Source organism: Thamnophis sirtalis, unplaced genomic scaffold (assembly GCF_051295495.1).
Source record: "Thamnophis sirtalis isolate CommonGarterSnake01/CBP01778 unplaced genomic scaffold, rThaSir2_p1.2 scaffold_1, whole genome shotgun sequence".
Lineage (NCBI taxonomy): Eukaryota > Metazoa > Chordata > Lepidosauria > Squamata > Natricidae > Thamnophis > Thamnophis sirtalis.
In genome coordinates, this window is record NW_028261381.1 from 57,924,993 (window position 1) to 57,944,392 (window position 19,400).

General features: G+C 40.3%; 1 protein-coding gene across 4 annotated transcripts in view; it reads left to right on the forward strand.

The window, feature by feature from the left end:
- XRCC5 (X-ray repair cross complementing 5) overlaps nucleotides 1-19,400 on the forward strand; it is a 77,179-nt gene that overhangs the window by 3,693 nt on the left and 54,086 nt on the right. For all 4 annotated transcript variants that reach the window (XM_087712430.1, XM_087712433.1, XM_087712442.1 and 1 more), the window contains exons 3-10: nucleotides 1,451-1,634; nucleotides 3,737-3,785; nucleotides 4,672-4,794; nucleotides 7,063-7,251; nucleotides 10,177-10,291; nucleotides 10,841-10,979; nucleotides 15,130-15,242; nucleotides 18,741-18,803. In XM_087712430.1, the coding sequence (XP_087568556.1) occupies nucleotides 1,451-1,634; nucleotides 3,737-3,785; nucleotides 4,672-4,794; nucleotides 7,063-7,251; nucleotides 10,177-10,291; nucleotides 10,841-10,979; nucleotides 15,130-15,242; nucleotides 18,741-18,803 (975 nt within the window). The remainder of the gene's footprint in view (nucleotides 1-1,450; nucleotides 1,635-3,736; nucleotides 3,786-4,671; nucleotides 4,795-7,062; nucleotides 7,252-10,176; nucleotides 10,292-10,840; nucleotides 10,980-15,129; nucleotides 15,243-18,740; nucleotides 18,804-19,400) is intronic.

Sequence of the window (19,400 nt, forward strand, 5' to 3'; positions counted from 1 at the left end):
CCAGGGCAACATTTTCTCTTCTTATATCTCCTCCTTCCTAACTTCTGTTTCTGTTCTCTAGCCATTGATAAAATACATCCCACGTCAAAAAATATTCAGTTTTTTCTCTATCCTTGATAATAAGTGTTAATCTGTCCATTTCTGCACGTTCCATTATTTTCTGAATCACTCTCTCGTCTGACGGGATCTCCTCACACTTCCACTGTTGTGCAATTACAATCCTAGTCACGGTCAGTACGTGTAGAATAAAATATATAGTCTTTTTGTCGTATTTTTCCAGTAAAATGCCCAACAGAAATGGGTCTCAGTTCAATATTCTTCTTTGCTATTTTTTCCAACCAGATATATATTTTTGACGAGTATTTTTTAGTTTTGGGACACGGCCACCACATATGGTAATACAAACCCAGTGTTTGGTTACATTTCCAATATTTGGCTGATCTATCTTTATACATTCTATCCAACCCTGCTGGTGCAAAGTGCCATCTGTAATAGATGTAACTTTGCTATGTGCTCCCACTTTTGGAAGCCATCAATGAGTTGTTCTAGAGCCGGGCCGTCAAACTCCTGACCTGCAGACCGGATGCATCACGTGCTGGCCAAGTCCCTGCCTGGTTTAGCAAAGGGAGAAAAAGTCCCGATACATCATGTGACTCCACCATGATGGCGTGAGTTTGACACCCCTGTTCTAGAGAGTCAAGGAACACTATTGCCATGGATGCCATGATGTTGGGAAAACCTCAGTATCAGTATTCCACTTTAGAGGGTGGAAGGCAAATTGGAGAAAAGGCTGTCTTGCGCATTTCTTGCATGAAGCTCTTGCACATTTTTTGCAGATCTTAGCTGAAAATATGTTTATTAGGGTGATATGGCACAGTACAACTGGATGTATGTTACGGTTCAGTACTTGAAAGCCCTGGTTCAAACCTAGCTTCAAGCCTCTTCTGGTTTAATGATGTGAAGTACTGCTGGGAAATTGACATTTTTCAGCCACTTGAGAGGGAGGTGCATGTGCTTCATGAACATTTCTTCTACTGTAGCATTTGTATCTCATTCCCCAGAGTTACCTAAAGCTGAAATATACAGTAAATGAAGCTAAAACTTAAGAAGATACCTTCTTTCACATCCTAACACATTATTTATTTTATTAGTCTTTTGATGCAGAAAGAAGGCAATGTGTTGTTTTACAACCCAGAAGCTGATGAGCGTTGTTGTTTTTAAACACTTCTTACCCAATAAGATCAGACTTTTTAAATATATTATTTAGATTAAAAAATTGTTTCAACATATTGACTCTCCATCCTCCCAATATACTGGCATTTGAGCATGAAAGCTTATATATAATGTGATGCAGATAAAATGAGGAAATGAAGCTGTAGCAATGAAGGATTTTGTGGTAAAGTCTACACTGCTCCCTTGTATTTGCCTTTCATTTTTCAATCACCTGTAGGTATTTGCTGAGAATAAAGATGAAGTTTCTTTGGTTTTATTTGGTACCGAGAGGACTTCCAATAGTCTTGCAAGTGGGGACCAGTACCAGCATATCACTGTGCATAGACACTTGATACTTCCGGATTTTGATTTGTTGGAAGATATACAAAACTTGACTTCACTGGGCTCTGAACAAGGCGACAGTATCTTTTTTGAACTCTGAAGATGGTTGTCCAGCATATATTTGTACAAAGAATTTCTATTACTTAAACAAACAAACAAAATCTGAAACCTTTATATTAAATAGACATTGATATTGTTTTGTAGGATCCAATCTGAGTCGGTTAGCAGGACCAGAGATTTAGTCTTTCAAGTTTTCAGACTTGTGCTGGACTCATCCTCAGGGAACTTCTGTGTACTCGAATGTATGCTTTGGGCTATTTGATATGTAGTGTTTATGTGGTTGTGTGTGTGTTTTATGTGTTGATTGGGGTATTGACGGCGGGCTATTAAGTCGTTGGCTGAAATTGAATGTATGTCCTTGTTCATTGCAATGTGAGGCTACCAATGAGTTTGGGGTCTCTTCATCCATGACCCGTCAAAACCGCGGAGGACAAAATCGCGCTCGACGAAAGCGCGCATGTGACGTCATCACAGCGTGACGAAAAAAATTAAAAATTGAAATAAAATTAAAATTAAAGCAAGCCGATTTACATAAAGGTAAGGGTTAGGGTTAGGGTTAGGTTAAGGGTTAGGGTTAGATTTAGAGCGTTAGGGTTACGTTTAGCGTTAGGTTAAGGGTTAGCGTTAGGTTTAGCGTTACGTTAACGGTTAGCTTTAGGGTTAGATTTAGGGTTAGGTTAAGGGTTAGGTTTAGGGTTAGGTTTGGGGGGGTTAGGGTAAGGTTTTAGCTTTATTTTTACATTTTTCGATCACAGCGCGATGTTTTCGTCGCACTGTGATGACGTCAAATGCGCGTTTTCGTCGAGCGCAATTTTGTCCTCTGCGATTTTGTGGTGGAACCCTCTTCATCTGAATGCTGGCTTGTGTTCTTGCAATCTGGTGGTTAGCTTCCTCCCTGTTTGTCTTAAATATAGGGGATCCAGTAGATTATATTAGAACTATCTCTCACCTCAGAGATGTGTTCCTACCGGTTTGGACCGGTTCAACCGAGTAGGTAGGTAGTAACTCGGCCTGCAACGCCCCCAAACCTGTTCTCTCGGCAGCACCATAGGCGTCGCCATCTTGCTTCTGTACATGCGCAGAAGCATTTTTTTAGCACTATGCATGCACGTGTAGTGCGCATCATGCACACGCACAGTGCATCCCTGAGCAAACCGGCAGTAGCAGCAGCCGGAACCCACCCCCTGTCCTACCTCCAAGTGATCTTTGCAGTGCATGATTTGTCCTTGTATGGTAGCTACTGGGTGATGTGTGGATACCCAGATCCAGAAACAAAACAGGCAACAATTTAATAGCTGGTGATCAACACCTCAATCAACAAATAAAAGCCACACAAAAAAACAGGCACCATAAAAATACTACACACAGAATAGCCCAAAGCACACATTCTGATAGAACCAAAGTTCCCTGAAGATGGGCTCCAGTATGAGTCTGAAAACTTGGAAGATTAAACCTCTGGTCTCAGTGACAGACCCAGATTGGATCCTGTAACATTATCCTAGGACATGTATATTTGCCTTCATTCACAACATTTTTTTACTGCACTGTTGGTAGAATGTTAAATTATAGCATTTTCAGTCTACAATTCCATACATGTTCTTAGACACTCATGAAACCTACTCTTTTTGTCTCATAAACATTGGTTTTATTTACTGCATGCTCATCAGATTTTTCCTTTGATAGAGAAAAAAGGTAAATCTAGAGGAAGAGGTTCAATACAAGCATTGTAGCTCCTTTGCCCAATGAGGAAATTCTGACGTTTCTGTACTATGTTGTGGTACTAAATTACATTTGAATTATCTTTTCTCCTGTATATTATGGAAACAAAAATAATAACAGCTACATACAGGAAGAAGAATTAAATATTCTCTCCATCCCAGACATCCCATCCATAAGGCCTGCTTTACTGTACATATTAACAATTCTGCTTACTTGAAAAATACTACTTTTGCTTTTCCCAATGTCTATGCTAGCTGAAGGATGTCAGAAGCTGTAGCCACCAAAGCTGGGGATTGTGAAGCTGAGCAAAATTTCCCTCAATAAATGTTGCATAACAAATCCTGGTCAGCATATTTTGAAATGTTTCATTTAAAAAAAAATATCTTTTCTTAACATACTGAAGTTCTTGATGCGCTGATTGTGTCGATGGATTTGCTTCAGAAAGAAACAATGTAAGTATATGGCTGTATTTAAGAATTCTGAAAACTGCTGTAACAGCATTCTTCCATAGTTAGAATAGCAAATGAGATGAAGTGGAGACGGATACAGCATTTTATATTTGTTAAGAAATTATACATGCTATTGAACAAAGCTAATTCATCATCACAAAAAGAGAGCTGCTGACAGAGAAAGTGAAATTTCTCAGGCATTTTATTAGGCCACTTAAACATAATACGCTGCCTAATAAAATGCCTGAGAAATTTCACTTTCTTTGTGAGCATCTCCCTCAAGTTAAAAATAAGCCCACTTGGTCAATGGGAGCAATGAGAGAATCCTCACAATAAGTGGTTCCTCATAATCATTGTTCACAGATTCAAGAAAAACCCTGGAAATTGCTTAAATAATAAACTTTTTTATTTTTTTCAAAACATGAACTGAACATGAGAAGTATCTTATCTTACAAAGCGGCCAATCAGATTAATGTCTTGCCCAAGGGATCTGTGACAATGTGCTAACATTTGGATGGGAATTTTGGGAAGTGAACTCAAAATGTTTTTGGAAATTGTCAGGATGAGGAGTATTCATTCACCTGGGTTCAGCTATCCTGATTTACAATAACTAGAAGTTAGTAGTTCATGTTACAGGCTGTAAGAACATGTTTTGTTTTCTTTCACTAGTTGTTTAATATTTTGACAATTTCTTATTCTACCCTTCCAGACAATGATTAACAACAGTCAGAGAATATGGTATTAATTAAACATATTTTATATTGACTTTTTAAGATTTGAAGCACATGGACTGACATCATTAGAAGTATAAGACTACTTTTTGTTAGGAAGCACAGTATTCCATGTGGATAATCATGTAATTGAAATGTTACATTTTTTTACTTTTTAGAGGAAAAAAATATGACAAACGGCATATTGAGGTTTTTACTGATCTTGGGACTCCCTTCAGTGAAGATCAACTGGATATTATCATAAATAACTTGAAAAAAACTGGCATCTCCCTTCAATTTTTGTGAGTGATGAAAGAACTGTGAAAAATCATAACCAGAAAAGAATGTATTCCTACTCTTAACTTAAGCAGTCTTAATGTTTTTATTGCAGGTAGTCCTAGTCTTACAACAGTTCGTTTACTGACCGTCTGAAGTTACAGCGGCACTGAAAAAAGGGATTTTTGACAGTTTTTCACACTTATGACTACTGCACATCCCCATGGTCACATGATCAAAATTCAGATGCTTGGCAAGCGGTGCATATTTATGACGGTTGCAGTGTGATCATTTATGCAACCTTCTGACAAAGTCAGTGGGGAAGCTAGATTCACTTAACCACAGTGTTAAGGTGTAGAGTTAATTACACAGGAGGAAATGGCCCCTCCTGGTGAAAGGATTGGAAAGCATTCAAGAAAACATGCTCCGTGTGCTTTTTTTCTCTTGTGGAATAGCTACTGCAGCTTGCCATAACCAGTCCCAGGTACAATAAAAACAAACAAATCTTGAATTCAGGAAAGCTGATCTTGGCAAATTATATATGTAAATTAAATGAATTTCCATACATTGATTATTCTGCATACCCTTACTCTGTTTTTAGTAGATTTACAAAGAGGGAAAGAGTTATGGAGAACATAAACTGTGGCTGGGTTTATTCATCAGGCTAAGCCAAATGTGATTTGCTTGCTTATGGCTTAGCATATTATATCAGTTGTAGTTTATTCAGAAAGCCATAGCAAAATGAATCATGTGCTTAGAATAACAGGTCAACCAACTGTCTGTTTCCTGGCACTTGAAATGCACGGTTAGTTTTCAGAATAAACAGGTCAAATTATCTTTTTTCAAACAATTTTTTTTAAAGTTTTAAAAATATAGTTGGCATTCAGAAAATCAAATGTCTCACCTATTTACATTTTTGTACTGTTTTCCCTGTTTGTACAAAATACAGGCACCTCTGGCTATTAATATAGGCCTGGAAATGGGCAGTTATGGAAATTGTTTCTGTCCCTAGATTTTTAAGTATGGGGGGGGAGTGGTGACTCCTACACACTTACATAGGTATGTGAAACAGGTCGTTTTAGTTCAAATAATGCTGAGAATTGCGTTCACTTAATAATAATGTTTACATTATATTAACCTTCAAAAGCCACCAGGTAGTGGAAAATAATAGGCAGTTATATTAAATATACAGAATTATACAGTGTGCTCAGAAAAGACACACTGTGGCACTCAGTTCTCAATAAGCATAAATAGAATTGTAGCCTAAAAAAGAAAATGAAACTCATTCTGGTCTATGTTTTATTTTCTATAAGTCAGTGAGATGCAACGGATCAGGTTGCCATTTCTGACAAATCAAGAATACCCAGTCTTCTTAGATATATATTTAATTGAAGAGTTAGGGGAACTTAAGCTTCATCTTTCATTTGGCAGCTGTGTTTTTACTAGAAAATCAGGAATGACTCCTATATAAGTTGCATGTCTTTCTTTTTGCGTCTTAAATGGTACCTTGGACATGGGGAAAGTTATCATCTTTGGGACACAGTTTTTTTGGGAGAGGGAAGGTTAAATGCTTTACTGCTCATCATATTCTCCCTGAAGCTTCTGTTATGTGACTGTGTTTCTAGATAATCACTAGTCCAATATTAATTGCATCCTTTTCTTTTATCTTGTTTTTATGCATATAATTTTTTGTTAAAGAAATTTTTAAAAGAAGGAAAACATTTTGAAAAGGAATAAGTTAAAGTGCAATAGAGAACAGAAGGGAAAGGAAAAGTGATAAAGAAGCACCATCCAGTCTTCTTAAAAGCAGTTGAAAATATATTTCCTTCTCTCTCTTAAGGCCTTTTTCATTATCCTGAACTGATCATGATGGGACATTTTCTGTCTCACCAGTTGCTATTAAGAGTATTTACTATAACATATAGATTTGCAGCTGGCATTAATATAAAAATGAGAAGAAAATAGAATTTCTGATGCCGTAATAAATTCCTTATAGAAGAAAATATGTGCACTTTTATTTTAACAAATTCTTTAACATTTGAAAACTACCAAGAAATTGTACAATCGTGTTCCTATGACTAATACTCCGGCAATACCTATCGGCAGCAATTGTTTGCTATGACTTGACAATGACATTTTTATTTTTTAGTGATATCAAAAGATGCATTCAAAGCGTCAGTTTGCAATTTTCCTTTTAGGTTCTTATTTTTTTTTAAAAAAATAGAAAACTTATTTCACTTGTTTCCTAACGAATCAGGGTTGTAAATTGAAAATGCTTTCAATTATTTCTTTAGTTTGCCGTTTCCAATGAATGACGAAGACAGAGATGAGAATGCATCTGCCGGGACGCATAATAGCAGAAGCAGAAATTCTTTTCCAGGAAAGGGTCTAAGTAAACAGCAAAAGGAAGGGCTCCAGATGGTGAAAAAACTCATGTTTTCATTAGACCACGAAGAAGGTCTGGAGGACATTTATACTTTCAGGTAAAATAAAAATCCTCCAGTTCTTGTGAAAAGAACTCTACTATATGGAGGTATGTTTTCTGTACTCAAGGCTTCAGTAGCATCAATGAAAGTTTTATTCCTCCTTTTCCTAAGCTATATTACTCGTGTAGAAAAGAATATCTAGAGTTTCCTTCTGCCTTACCTGCTATGCTTCACTCTCTTCTCTTGCACCTTATAACTTATCTACTTTAAGCCAGGTTGAGTTTCCAGTTTTATGGATGCTATGAGCGGTGAGCACTCATACAAAAGCCCCCTCTTGTTATAAAGGTGTTAGAGTATTAGCAGTAGCTGGCCAGTCATGTCTGAGCTTGGATACAAAACATATTACAGCCCAATTAGTATTTGATTGGGGGAGTGCTGAGAAATATAAATAGAACAGGTTGGGAAATCATAGCCAAAAAACGTGAAAAAATAGCAAAAAGAGACAAGGGCAAACTACTTGCTTGCTCTCGCCAAGAAAAGTACATAAAGGTGTCTGTGAATCATCAGGAGATAAATTCAACGCAAAAGAGATTTTACTTTTTGGGATAATTCTACATGACAGCCTTCCGCTGCTTTTCTCCTATGATAATCCTGGCTGAAAATGAAACCTTAAAAATTCTGTTCAGAGTTTATCACTTTGGCAGCGGTGATGGCCAGGTGTTTTGTCTGAAACATAGTTACTCTGTTCCTTGACTGGTGGATTCCCCAGCGTCTTTATTCTGCCAACTTCTGCTAGGACAAGGTATGGTTTCCATTTGCATGAGTGAACACACAGATGTCACGGAACCATACACTCAGAAGGGACCATAAAGGTCATTAGTCCACTCCCTTGTTCCATGCAGGAGTTGCTTGGTCTTGATGAATGCTTCATTACAACAGTAAATGTGGAAGAAACACTACTATTTCACTGTTCTTGCTATCACTTGAGCTAAAGTCAAAACTGGCAAGAAGCACCCCAGTGTTCCACAATCTATTGGTAGGGGGGAACCCGCTCCTCAAATCCTGTCAACATAGAAGGGAAAGCCAGCAGCACTCTTATTAGTTTCACCCAATCTCTAACTACCCCTTCAATACACCTTCCCCTACATCGGGGGTCCTCAAACTTTTAAAATGGGGCTGACTCATGGTCCCTCAGACTGTTGGGGGGCTGGACCGGCTGGGCGGGCATGGCTAGGTTGTCATGTGACTGGGTGGCATGGCTAGGTGGTCATGTGACTGGGTGGGCATGGCCAATTTAGCAATCTATTTTGCCTTTGTCCTTGCTAAACATGCCTCTCCCCTACTCACCCACCGGCCCTGGATCACGTGGCTGCACTGGCAAGATCACCCCTCAGTCAGCTGGTACTCCCCCGCACCCTTTGGCCTTACCTTCAGGAGCAGCGGTGTGATTAGAAGTGCAGCTCAACCAGTGAAATAAGTAACCAGAAGTGCATCTGCAGTGGATGCTCGCTGGAAGATAAGGCTGATGGTGAGGGGTGGGGCGGGGCTGAATCCCACCATTTCGCAGGCCAGATTCTTTGCATTGGTGGGCCTTTTCCGACCCGCAGGCTGTAGTTTGAGGATCGGTGCCCTACATACTGCCTGGACAATTTTGGGAGTCGAATTCCACACGTCTTCTAGTTGCCGTGGTTGAGAAACAGTGCCCTGGGTATCACAAGCGAGCATTACAGCTCCTGGATATGCCATGAACTACAGTGAATGGTATCACGGTAGAGAACATGACACTGCCTTGCTGCATTTTGATAGGCTATTTCTCTATTGGACATCAAGCAGAGTTGAGCACTGCCTCGTTACATTTATGTGAAATTGGTTAAATTAAAAAAAGCTCACCATTTCATGAGCCCAAAGGTGTAGAAACCCAAAGGTTTCTATTCAGGGAAGGTTCTTTCAGAAGAAGGAGTCAACACTCAGCAGCCCATGGCAAAGTGTCTCTGGAGGACAACTAGTAACATCGGTGAAGAGGGAAATCTCCCACCAGCGTGTACATTTACCAGATGGAGTACAACAACCTGAAGTGCAGCAGAAGGACTATTAGGCATAGTGTGCACTGGGAATTCAGAAAACATGGCTTTAGATATGAAGCCAGAAAAGATGAGTAATTTTACAAGCAGGAAGTGTGGAAGACCCCTTTGTGTTCATGAGGCAGATGCTACTTGAAATTCTGTGTTAATCAAGACACAAACAGAGAGAATGTAGAGCCAAGGTGGCGCAGTGGTTAAATGCAGCACTGCAGGCTACTGCTAGATCAGCAGGTCAGCGGTTCAAATCTCACCGGCTCAGGGTTGACTCAGCCTTCCATCCTTCCGAGGTGGGTAAAATGAGGACCCAGATTGTTGGGGGCAATATGCTGACTCTCTGTAAACCGCTTAGAGAGGCCTGAAAGGCCTATGAAGCGGTATATAAGTCTACTGCTAAAAAAACTCGCGGCCTGTGGGCTGGATGCATCACATGCTGGCCACGCCTACACCCAGCTTAGCAAAGTGGGAGGGGAAGTGACAACAACATGACGTTTCAAGTTTGACACCTGTGATGGATCCTTACCTGATGTCACAAGTTTAGTACTGTAATGTGCATTCATACATAGGACTTGATAAATGGAATCTGAATTTGTGAATAATCTCTATGGAAGAAGCATTGCATTTGCTGCCATATGTGGATTTTGTCAGATTTCTACCCATGAAAAATATGTCAGTTCTAACCCAGAGATTAGTGAGCAGATGGAGAAGTGATTGCTTGATCCCTCTGTGTTAGACAATCTGAAAACATAATATTTAGACCATAATTTAGGTGTGGTTTTTGGGACTGGACAGCTAATAAGTGCCCAACAAATAGTTTGTGAAAATGGGCAAACAGAATTGCTGATTGTGAAATTGTTCTTGTTTTTTAACTGAGTCTCATTTCCTCCATGTTTGCTTATTAAAGGGAGAGTCTGGAGCGTCTTTCAGTGTTTAAGAAAGTTGAACGGAGACCTATGCCATGGCCCTGCCAGCTTACAATTGGTTCTAACTTGTCTATCAGGATTGTGGCCTACAAAACAGTAAGTGACTAGAACTCATTTTAATCCAGTGTTAGCAAAGCTGGACACAGTCCAACAGAGTTGCCAAGTAAAATGGGACTAATATCCATATCGAGGACTAATTAGTTTCACATTCAGACATTGCCAAAATAACTGATCTGAGCTAAATACATGTTCAAGTATTAAATGGAGTAGCTGAGACAGCTAGAATGCAGGCATTTTTAATAAATCAGACAAAAACTCATAATCTGGTTTCTAAATGTCATATTAATTTGGAGAAATCAGATGCCTTGGAGTTGCGAAACTATTAGGAATTAACAGTTTTCCTTAATTCATTTGGAAAACTTTTCGCATTTATAAATATATTGTATTTAAGCAGTATAATAAAGACAGCTTTATAGACATGCTCTGATCTCTTGTAATCAATGAAAGTTATACTGTTAAATAAGATCATTCCATTATTCTGTCACCTGTAATTCTAGGCAGTAAAATCTAATAGGTGAGGTTTGTTTTTTATTCATAAATTAAAGTTAAACCCCTTGTTTCTCTTTCTCTCAATGTGGTTCCAAGTTCACAGAGGAAAATGTGAAAAAATCCTGGATAGTTGTTGATGCCAAGACTTATAAAAAAGAGGATATCCAGAAAGAAACAGTTTATTGTTTGGATGATGATGATGAAACAGAAGTTCAGAAAGAAGATGTTATTCAAGGTATGAGTTCAGCGTTTTCCAGGGAAGGCTGTGAGTCTTTTTACAATCCATTATTTTGCTCAGTTCAGACAAGAGGAAAATGTTTTATTGTGTCTGTATAGTCTGTCTGACATTTTGTCAGATTTCTCTTCTAGGCCTGACTATAGATTTCTGCAGTTATCCTGCAGTTAGCTAAGAGCAGGTTCTTCATACTGACATGGGTAGATAGTAAATATACATACAGGTAGTCCTCACATACTGACTTTCTTGTTTAATGACTGTTGAACCTTACGATGATGTTAAAAAAACAGTTTTACAACCAATCCTCACATTATGATCCTTGCAATGTCCCACAGTCCTGTGATCGCCCTTTGGGGTGCTTTGCAACTGGTGCACATTTAAAGCCATTGCAACATCCTGTGGCCATATGATTGCAATTTGTGCTGTTCACAATTGGCTTCCAGTAAACGGAGTTAATGGAGAACACAACAGTAAAATCATAAATTGTGGTCACAAGATGCCTTGCTTAACAACCTTGGTGGCTTGCTTACTGACAGAATGGGAAATAACTGCGTAGCATTCAGATGATTTTCCATTTAGTTGCTGGTCCCAACTGTGGTCAGTGAGTGATAGCTAATATTGGAGAAGCAGATTTCACACCTGCAACAGGAAAGAGTTTCCTCCTCCTCCCCCCTCTTTTGTATTTGCCAAATCCTTGAAAATTGGGACACTCCCAGAAAAAGTTTCTAAGATATACTCTATTTTTCGGAGTATAAGATACATCAGAGTATATAAGATGCACCAAGATTTTGAAGAGGCAAATTTTTTTAAAAAAGGTTTTGCACTCTGCAGACCTCCCAAAAACGGCCCATTTTTCGTGAAAATGGGCCCATTTTTTGTCAAAAAAGAAGCATGAATAGCCTTCGGGAGGCTTCCAGAGTGTTCCTGGAGGCTGGGAGGGCAAAAAAGGAGCAAAAAATGGCCCATTTTTCACAAAAATGAGCCCATTTTTAGTCAAAAAAATGGCATTGCATAGCCTTTAGGAGGCTTCCAGAGTGCTCCTGGGGACTGTGGGGCACAAACAAGCAAAAAACAGGCCTGCTTTTTGCTCATTTTTGCCCTCCCCAGCCCCCAGGAGCACGCTGGAAGCCTCCTAAAGGCTATGCAATGCTATTTTTGCAAAGGGGTGGGGTTTCAGGAGGCCAAAAATGCTGTATTCAGTGTATAAGACGCACCCAGATTTTTACTCTTTTTTTAGATATTCCACAAATATGGCTTGGATCTCTAAGGACTTTAGGTGGCAGGTATCCATTTTTGTGAAACCGTGCGATGCAAATAAAGTTGCAGCCTTGCTGTTTTTCAAAGCTAAATAATAAAAGAAAAGAAAATTTAGGGGAAAAACCCCTGCATATTTGCTCAGTAGATTGTTCATTTTTTCATGGGACACTAGTGTATCTTACCGCCTTTTGTTCTGCAAATTCCTCCGAGCGCTTTTCTGAATCTTCTGCTGATTTGTTTTGCCACTGATTCTAATTTTGCAAAAGGAAAGAATAAAAAATCAGTGCACTTAGTGAATGTGGCAGAATTAGAGTGTGAAAATGGTTTACACATAAATTGTTCTCAGGGTGAAATACCTCATTTCATGTGTCTCATGCCTGAACCAAAAAATGTAATCTGGACATGGAACAAAATGGAGAGTGTTATAACCCAGCAACAACCTGTCAAGTTGGGCTTGACAGTTGCTTCTGGCTAGTATAAATACCCTGACAGTTGCAGGGAGAATCTTTGAATCGCTTGTCATCTGGGACTAATAAAGATCTGTCTTGCATACATGGCTCCTGCGTGTCAATTCCCTCACAACAACAACCCACACTCACACACAATGTGTTACAATACTGGCGACGAGGGTGGGATTGATATGCGATTCCCGCAGGAGCCAAAAAAACATCAGCCAACTAGTAAGGAGCCACAGGACAGCCAGAAGCCTGTCGCTGCCTCCGTTCTCCGGCCGTGCTGCCTGCGCCCACTGCGAGCCTTGCCGCCGTGCCTCAACTCCTGCCGAAGCCGCTCATTGCAAGCCTTCGGCGCCTATAGGCCTCCAGGGCCTGCCTTCCTGCCTTCCTGCCTCCAGGGCACGAATTCCTCCCTGCGATGCCTCTGCAAGCATCTCAAAGCCCCTGTCTCCACTTCGCTGCCTCCAGGGCACGAATTCCTCCCCGCGATGCCTGCCTGACCAGGAGAGAGAGAGAGGAAGAAGGAGGAGGACTGAAGCGTGTCCCTGCCATCCGTCTCCTGCCTTGCTTCCTCGGCCTCCTGGCCTCAGCTCCGCGCCTCAACGAAGGAAAGGAGAAGCCTGCCTTCTCGGACTCCCGACGCCTCCTCGGCCTTCCGTCGTTCCCTGTCTTAGCTGCCTCCAGGGCCTGAAATCCTCCTGTCCTGCTTGTCTCCTAAGATACAAACCTGCTTCCCACTCTGCTCGAGGCCTTCAACGAGCCTGGACTGGGGAATTCATTGGGCATGCGCAGGATTGTGAGGGAAAAATAGAAAAAAAAAAGATGTAAATAAAGAAATAAAATGTGAAATGTGAGCAACGTAATATGAAAATTACTGGAGGGAGGAGGAAGAGAAACAGAATTGCTAATAGTACATTCAAGGAACTGGTTTGGAATAAAAATGGGGGAACTGCTGTTTGAATCGTATTAATAAAAAAAATAATTCACTTAACGTGGGGAAATATGCAAATGTAATTTTCAAAGTTGCTTGTTATTGCAAATGTAATTTTCAAAACTAATTTAAGCTACTAGCCCAGAATGTTCCTGGACAGAGTTGCTAAATTTCTACTTCTGTTACAAAGTTAAGCATTACATTAAAGTGGTTACAAGTGGTTACAGTTATCAGGTTGACTGGGGGGAAGGAGAGAACACAATTGCAAATGGTAAAACAGGAAGACAAAAATGTAAATGAATTGTACAACACACAATTGAATGGTTATTATACAAATAACTGGGGGGAAGGAGTGTTATAACCCAGCAACAACCTGTGTTGCGTTCTAATTGGTTGGTCAAGGCACAGCATCTGATTGGCTGGCCTCGTGACAGTTGGGCTTGACAGTTGCTTCTGGCTAGTATAAATACCCTGACAGTTGCAGGGAGAATCTTTGAATCGCTTGTCATCTGGTACTAATAAAGATCTGTCTTGCATACATGGCTCCTGCGTGTCAATCCTTCACAACAACCCACACACTCACACACAATGTGTTACAATAGAGATGCTTTGTCCTGGATATGGATCAAAATGTACAGTAGTTTGGGAGGATAAGGGGTGGGGAAGCAAGGATGATGGTAGCTGACAGGAGTCAAGGAGGAAGGAAAGCCAAGTTCTGAAAGATGAGGGGGGAAAGCTCATCAATGTTGCCCTACTTACTCTATAAAATCACTGTGTGATATCTGCAAGTTTTATCTGACCCAAACACAGGTGTTCCAGGTTTAGCTTCTGCTGAACTGTGACCAATCTTTGGCAGAACTTTGAAATGTGATTGTTTTGAGTTCAAAATGAAACTCATTTTCCATTTTGTGTGTACCCTGTGGCATAAACATTGGGATGAAATATAGTAAGTCAAAGCAAGCAGATTTATGATTTGTGACAGAATAGGTTAATGTGATATGCATTCCAGGAAGGAGAAAATTAAAAATGGTTTTGGGGTACATGTTCACAATTAAATATACAGAAAGTTTATCAAACTTTTCAAAATCATCAACCACCAAAACCATTGTGTAGTAGACCATTTGCATAGGACAGTCTTCTTCCTAGTTCCCTAAATATTTTAAGTTGCAAGACAGTCTTCTTCCTAGTTCCCTAAATATTTTAAGTTGCAATAACTTGGTGTGAAACCAAGTGAAAAGAATTTTGATGAGGCGAGTGGGTCCATATAAAAGAAATTATGAAATAATAGAAAAGAAATTTCTGTTTAGATACTTGCCACTAAGAATATTCTTCTGCCATTTTGTTCCCCTATCTTTATTTTAATGAAAATTCAGTCCAGTTTCATCAGAAAGGGCTTTCCACCGAAGGCTAACTCATCATATGTTCATCATATCCACTCTCACTGCCTATTTTAGATTTTCTTAGAAGAACATCCATTAACATGGGAAATCATTCTTTAATTTTGTAGGATTCAGGTATGGGAGTGACATCATTCCTTTCTCTAAAGTGGATGAGGAACAGATGAAATATAGGACGGATGGGAAATGCTTTGCTGTTTTGGGATTCTGCCGATCTTCTCTGGTGTGTCCAAAATTCAGGTGTTATCCAATTGCATATTTAAACAGGCCAGACAGATTGCTACAGATGAGTTGCAGATTATCTGACTACTAATTTGTGACAGAAATAGTGCTTTCAAATTGGTTTATATTATAATTATGTGATATGTTCTCCTTCCATGTATATTGTGTATGGTGAAGTCCTCCTCCTTTTTTTTTTTTTTTTTTTTTTATTAGAATTTGTAGGCCGCCCTTTTCCCTGAGGGGACTCAGGGCGGCTCACAGAAAACCAGGGAAGGGGGAATACACATTAAGATGACAACATATACTAAAATAGTAAACAACATACATTCATCATTCGGGCGGGGTAGGAGTCCTTATCCCCAGGCCTGGCGGGCGAGCCAGTTCTTCAAGGCTGTGCGGAAGGCTGGGACGGTGGAGAGGGTACGAATCTCCACAGGGAGCTCGTTCCAAAGGGTCGGGGCCACTGCTGAGAAGGCCCTCCTCCTTGTAGTTGCCAGCCGACACTGGCTGGCCGATGGAATACGGAGGAGGCCTAGTCTGTGGGATCTTATGGGTCGTAGGGAGGTAATCGGCAGAAGGCGGTCTCTCAAGTATCCAGATCCACTGCCATGTAGGGCTTTATGGGTGATTAACAGCACCTTGAAGCGCATCCGGAGATCGACAGGCAGCCAGCGCAGCTCGCGGAGGATAGGTGTAATGCGGGTGAATCGAGGTGCACCCGCTATCACTCGCGCGGCTGCGTTCTGCACTAGCTGAAGTCGCCGGATGCTCCTCAAGGGCAGCCCCATGTAGAGCACATTGCAGTATTCCAGCCTAGAGGTCACAAGGGCCCGAGTGACTGTTGTGAGAGCCTCCCGATTCAGGTAGGGTCGCAACTGGCGCACCAGGCGTACCTGGGCGAATGCCCCCCTGGTCACAGCCGTTAAATGGTGGTCGAATGACAGCTGTGGGTCCAGGAGGACTCCCAAGTTGCGGACCCTCTCTGAGGGGTGTAAAATTTGACCCCCCAGCCTGAGTGTTGGAATATTGGCCAAATCTTTGGGAGGAAAACACAACAGCCACTCGGTCTTTTCTGGGTTGAGCACAAGCTTGTTAGCCCTCATCCAGTCCATAACGGCCTCAAGACCCCGGCACATCACATCAACCGCTTCATTGATTTGGCACGGGGCGGACAGATACAATTGAGTATCGTCCGCATATTGATGGTATCTAATCCCGTGCCTGCGGATGATCTCTCCCAGCGGTTTCATGTAGATGTTGAATAGTAGGGGGGATAAGACCGAACCCTGCGGCACCCCATAATTTAGGGGCCTTGGGGACGATCTCTGCCCTCCCACTAACACCGACTGCGACCTGTCCGAGAGGTAGGAGGAGAACCACCGTAGCACGGTGCCTCCCACTCCCACCTCCTGCTGTTTGTCCCAATTAGAAATCTGTGGATACTATAATAAAAAAATTAGCACTGCATGCTGAAATCCGAGAAGCTCACAGGCTTTACTGAATCATTTTTCAAAGCTCATAGCTTAAATGCCCCATTTGTCTCCATAATAGAAATAGTGGTAAAAGTATTTATTGAAACTAATAAAGGAATCAGAAAGGAATCAGAAAGGAAAAAAATCTGCTTGATATTAGCGTTGTGTAGCATTTTTGAGGCAACCAAAGTTGTTAGAAAAGGTTCACACAAAGCAAAACATACCCATGATTATTCTTCACTTCCCCCATTTTGGCTTAAACTACAGGAGAGACCAGATCCCTGTTTCCACAGGTATTTGACTCAGCCTTCTATCCTTCTGAGATCTATAAAATGAAGACCCAGATTGTTGGGGGCAATATGCTGACTCTGTAAACTGCTTTGAGAGGGCTGTAAAGCACTGTGAAGCGGTATATAAGTTCATGTGCTATTGCTACTGCTACATATTTATTCATCTCAACGCTTGATTGATACTTCCCACAGTGGTTGTCAGATTTTATGTGTGTTCCTTATAAACACAGATTTAATGCTGTTTTGAAAAATTACTAGGTCTGTTGTTTAAACAGGGCTTAAACACTCTCTTGAGTACTTTTCATTACCTTTTAGCTCTAGTTTAGGATGATGTAGTAGAACCATTTACCCTAAAGGGAATTTGCTTAAACCAAATAGTAGGACATTTGATACTGAAGCATACATTGGTTTATTGACAGCACTGAAAACAAAGGCAAGCCTAGAATACACATATGATTGGATATAGCATTGCATTTAATTGGATATAAATCATCATGTGCATAGTAAGTTTGGGGAGCCCATTAGGGTAGCTCTGTAGTGGGACAGACCTTCAAAGAAAATAGGGGGTTTTGAAGGGAAAAAAGGCAGTATACTTTCTTTCTAGGAAGTTAATTTTCTTTTGCTTTCCTGGAACTTCCTTTCCTTCCCAGTATCTTTTCCCAACTTATCGTCATTATCATATTTCTAAATGTTTTTATGGGTGAACTGGTACTTTTAGTTTCCTGGGAAAGTATTTTTGGAAAGAGTTAGTTTTGTTTAAACTTATTCCATATAATAGTCCTGTGCCTAGTTTTCTTCGTGGAGATGTTTTTGGGTTAGGGCTTTTTATTTACTCTCAAAATTCTTCACTGAGCTTATTTATTCGTGAGGCTTCTCACTCACCTTTAAGAATGGCATAGCTAAAGGACATCCCCAAAATAGGACCATCTTGGATTTACTCATTCTGGGGGTCACTGAAAATTGAAAAATGGCTTCTGTGGATTATCCATCTTTAGCTTACAACTAGTTGATAACTTGGCATTTCCCAGGTATTTATTTATAGAGGGAAAATGTCCAGACCAAACGTAATTTCTAATGTTGGATTTTCCCCCTTACCAGAGGGAGCCTCCTTGTGGAGTACTGTGAAGCCATTACCATGGCAATTCCACTGTGCTGTACAGTAGAAGTCATTTTAAGACACAACAGGCTGTATCTTAACAGAACACTCATCCCAAGAGGTGTTAGGGGTGTCTTACCCCCCTCCCCAATAGTATTTGTTTTCAGAGAGTAAGTCATCTTTGTACCAAGTTTGGTTGAAATTGCTCACAGTGTTCCAGAGTTATGCTGGAACACACATACACACACACACACACACACACAGAGGTGTGTGTGTGTGTGTGTGTGTGTGTATGTATGTATGTATGTATGTATGTATGTATGTATGTATAAACAGTTTGTCTGTCGGTCTGTCTACCTCAGTGTTTCTCAACTTTGGCAACTTGAAGATGTGCGGACTTCAACTCCCAGAGTTCTCCAGCCAGCACCTGAGAGTTGAAGCCCACACATCTTCTAACAGCCAAGGTTGAGAACACAGGTCTATACCAACTATTGTCAAGCCAACTCCTTAAAAAAGCTATGTATTACAATATAACACCCTTTTCCATTTAATCTTTCAAATGCTGGGTTGGCCTTCTTAACACTTGCACTTGCTTCCTTAAGGAGCTCAGTATCATAGCTAACTTTCTGGCAACATTCTAGGTTCAGACATACCGATATATGGGGAACCAAGTCCTGAAAGTCTTCGCAGCAAAGGATGATGAGGTGAGATAAACTAAGCTTAATACTGGATAAATTATTCATGTATTTTTAAACAGTCAGCTTACTGAACAAAAGCTGAGTTGACAATTTTCCATTTAGTTTCGCAAAATGAAAGAAAGCTCAGTTACTATAGGAATAATGAGAACAGCATGGAGTTGAAAAACAACCCAGTTTTAATCCAAGAGCAAATAACACCAAGAAAGTATTTGTATTTATTGGGTATGTTGGAGAGAGAGCGGGGGCGGGGATATATATATAATCTAGAAAAGAGATAAATTTTAGGTATCCATACTGAATAGTTCTGTCTAAAAGAATATTTGTTCACATGAGGTTAGTCTTTTTGAGAAATGCTATAAATAGTGAATAGATGGTGACCACATGGGATTGAAATTATCTTTTACTGAGGGGTTTATGTATCTTTTTTGTTGCATTAACTTTTCATCCAAAGCAACTTTGGGAAGATAATTACCACATGTTTTAAAGATAGCATCTTAACTGAAATCTTGATTTTGTGACCTGACTCTGCCATATAATGGTTTGCTAAGCTTTTGAAGAGCCAAAGCTGAACTTCAAGTCAGAAGCTAAGAGTTTAGTTCTAGG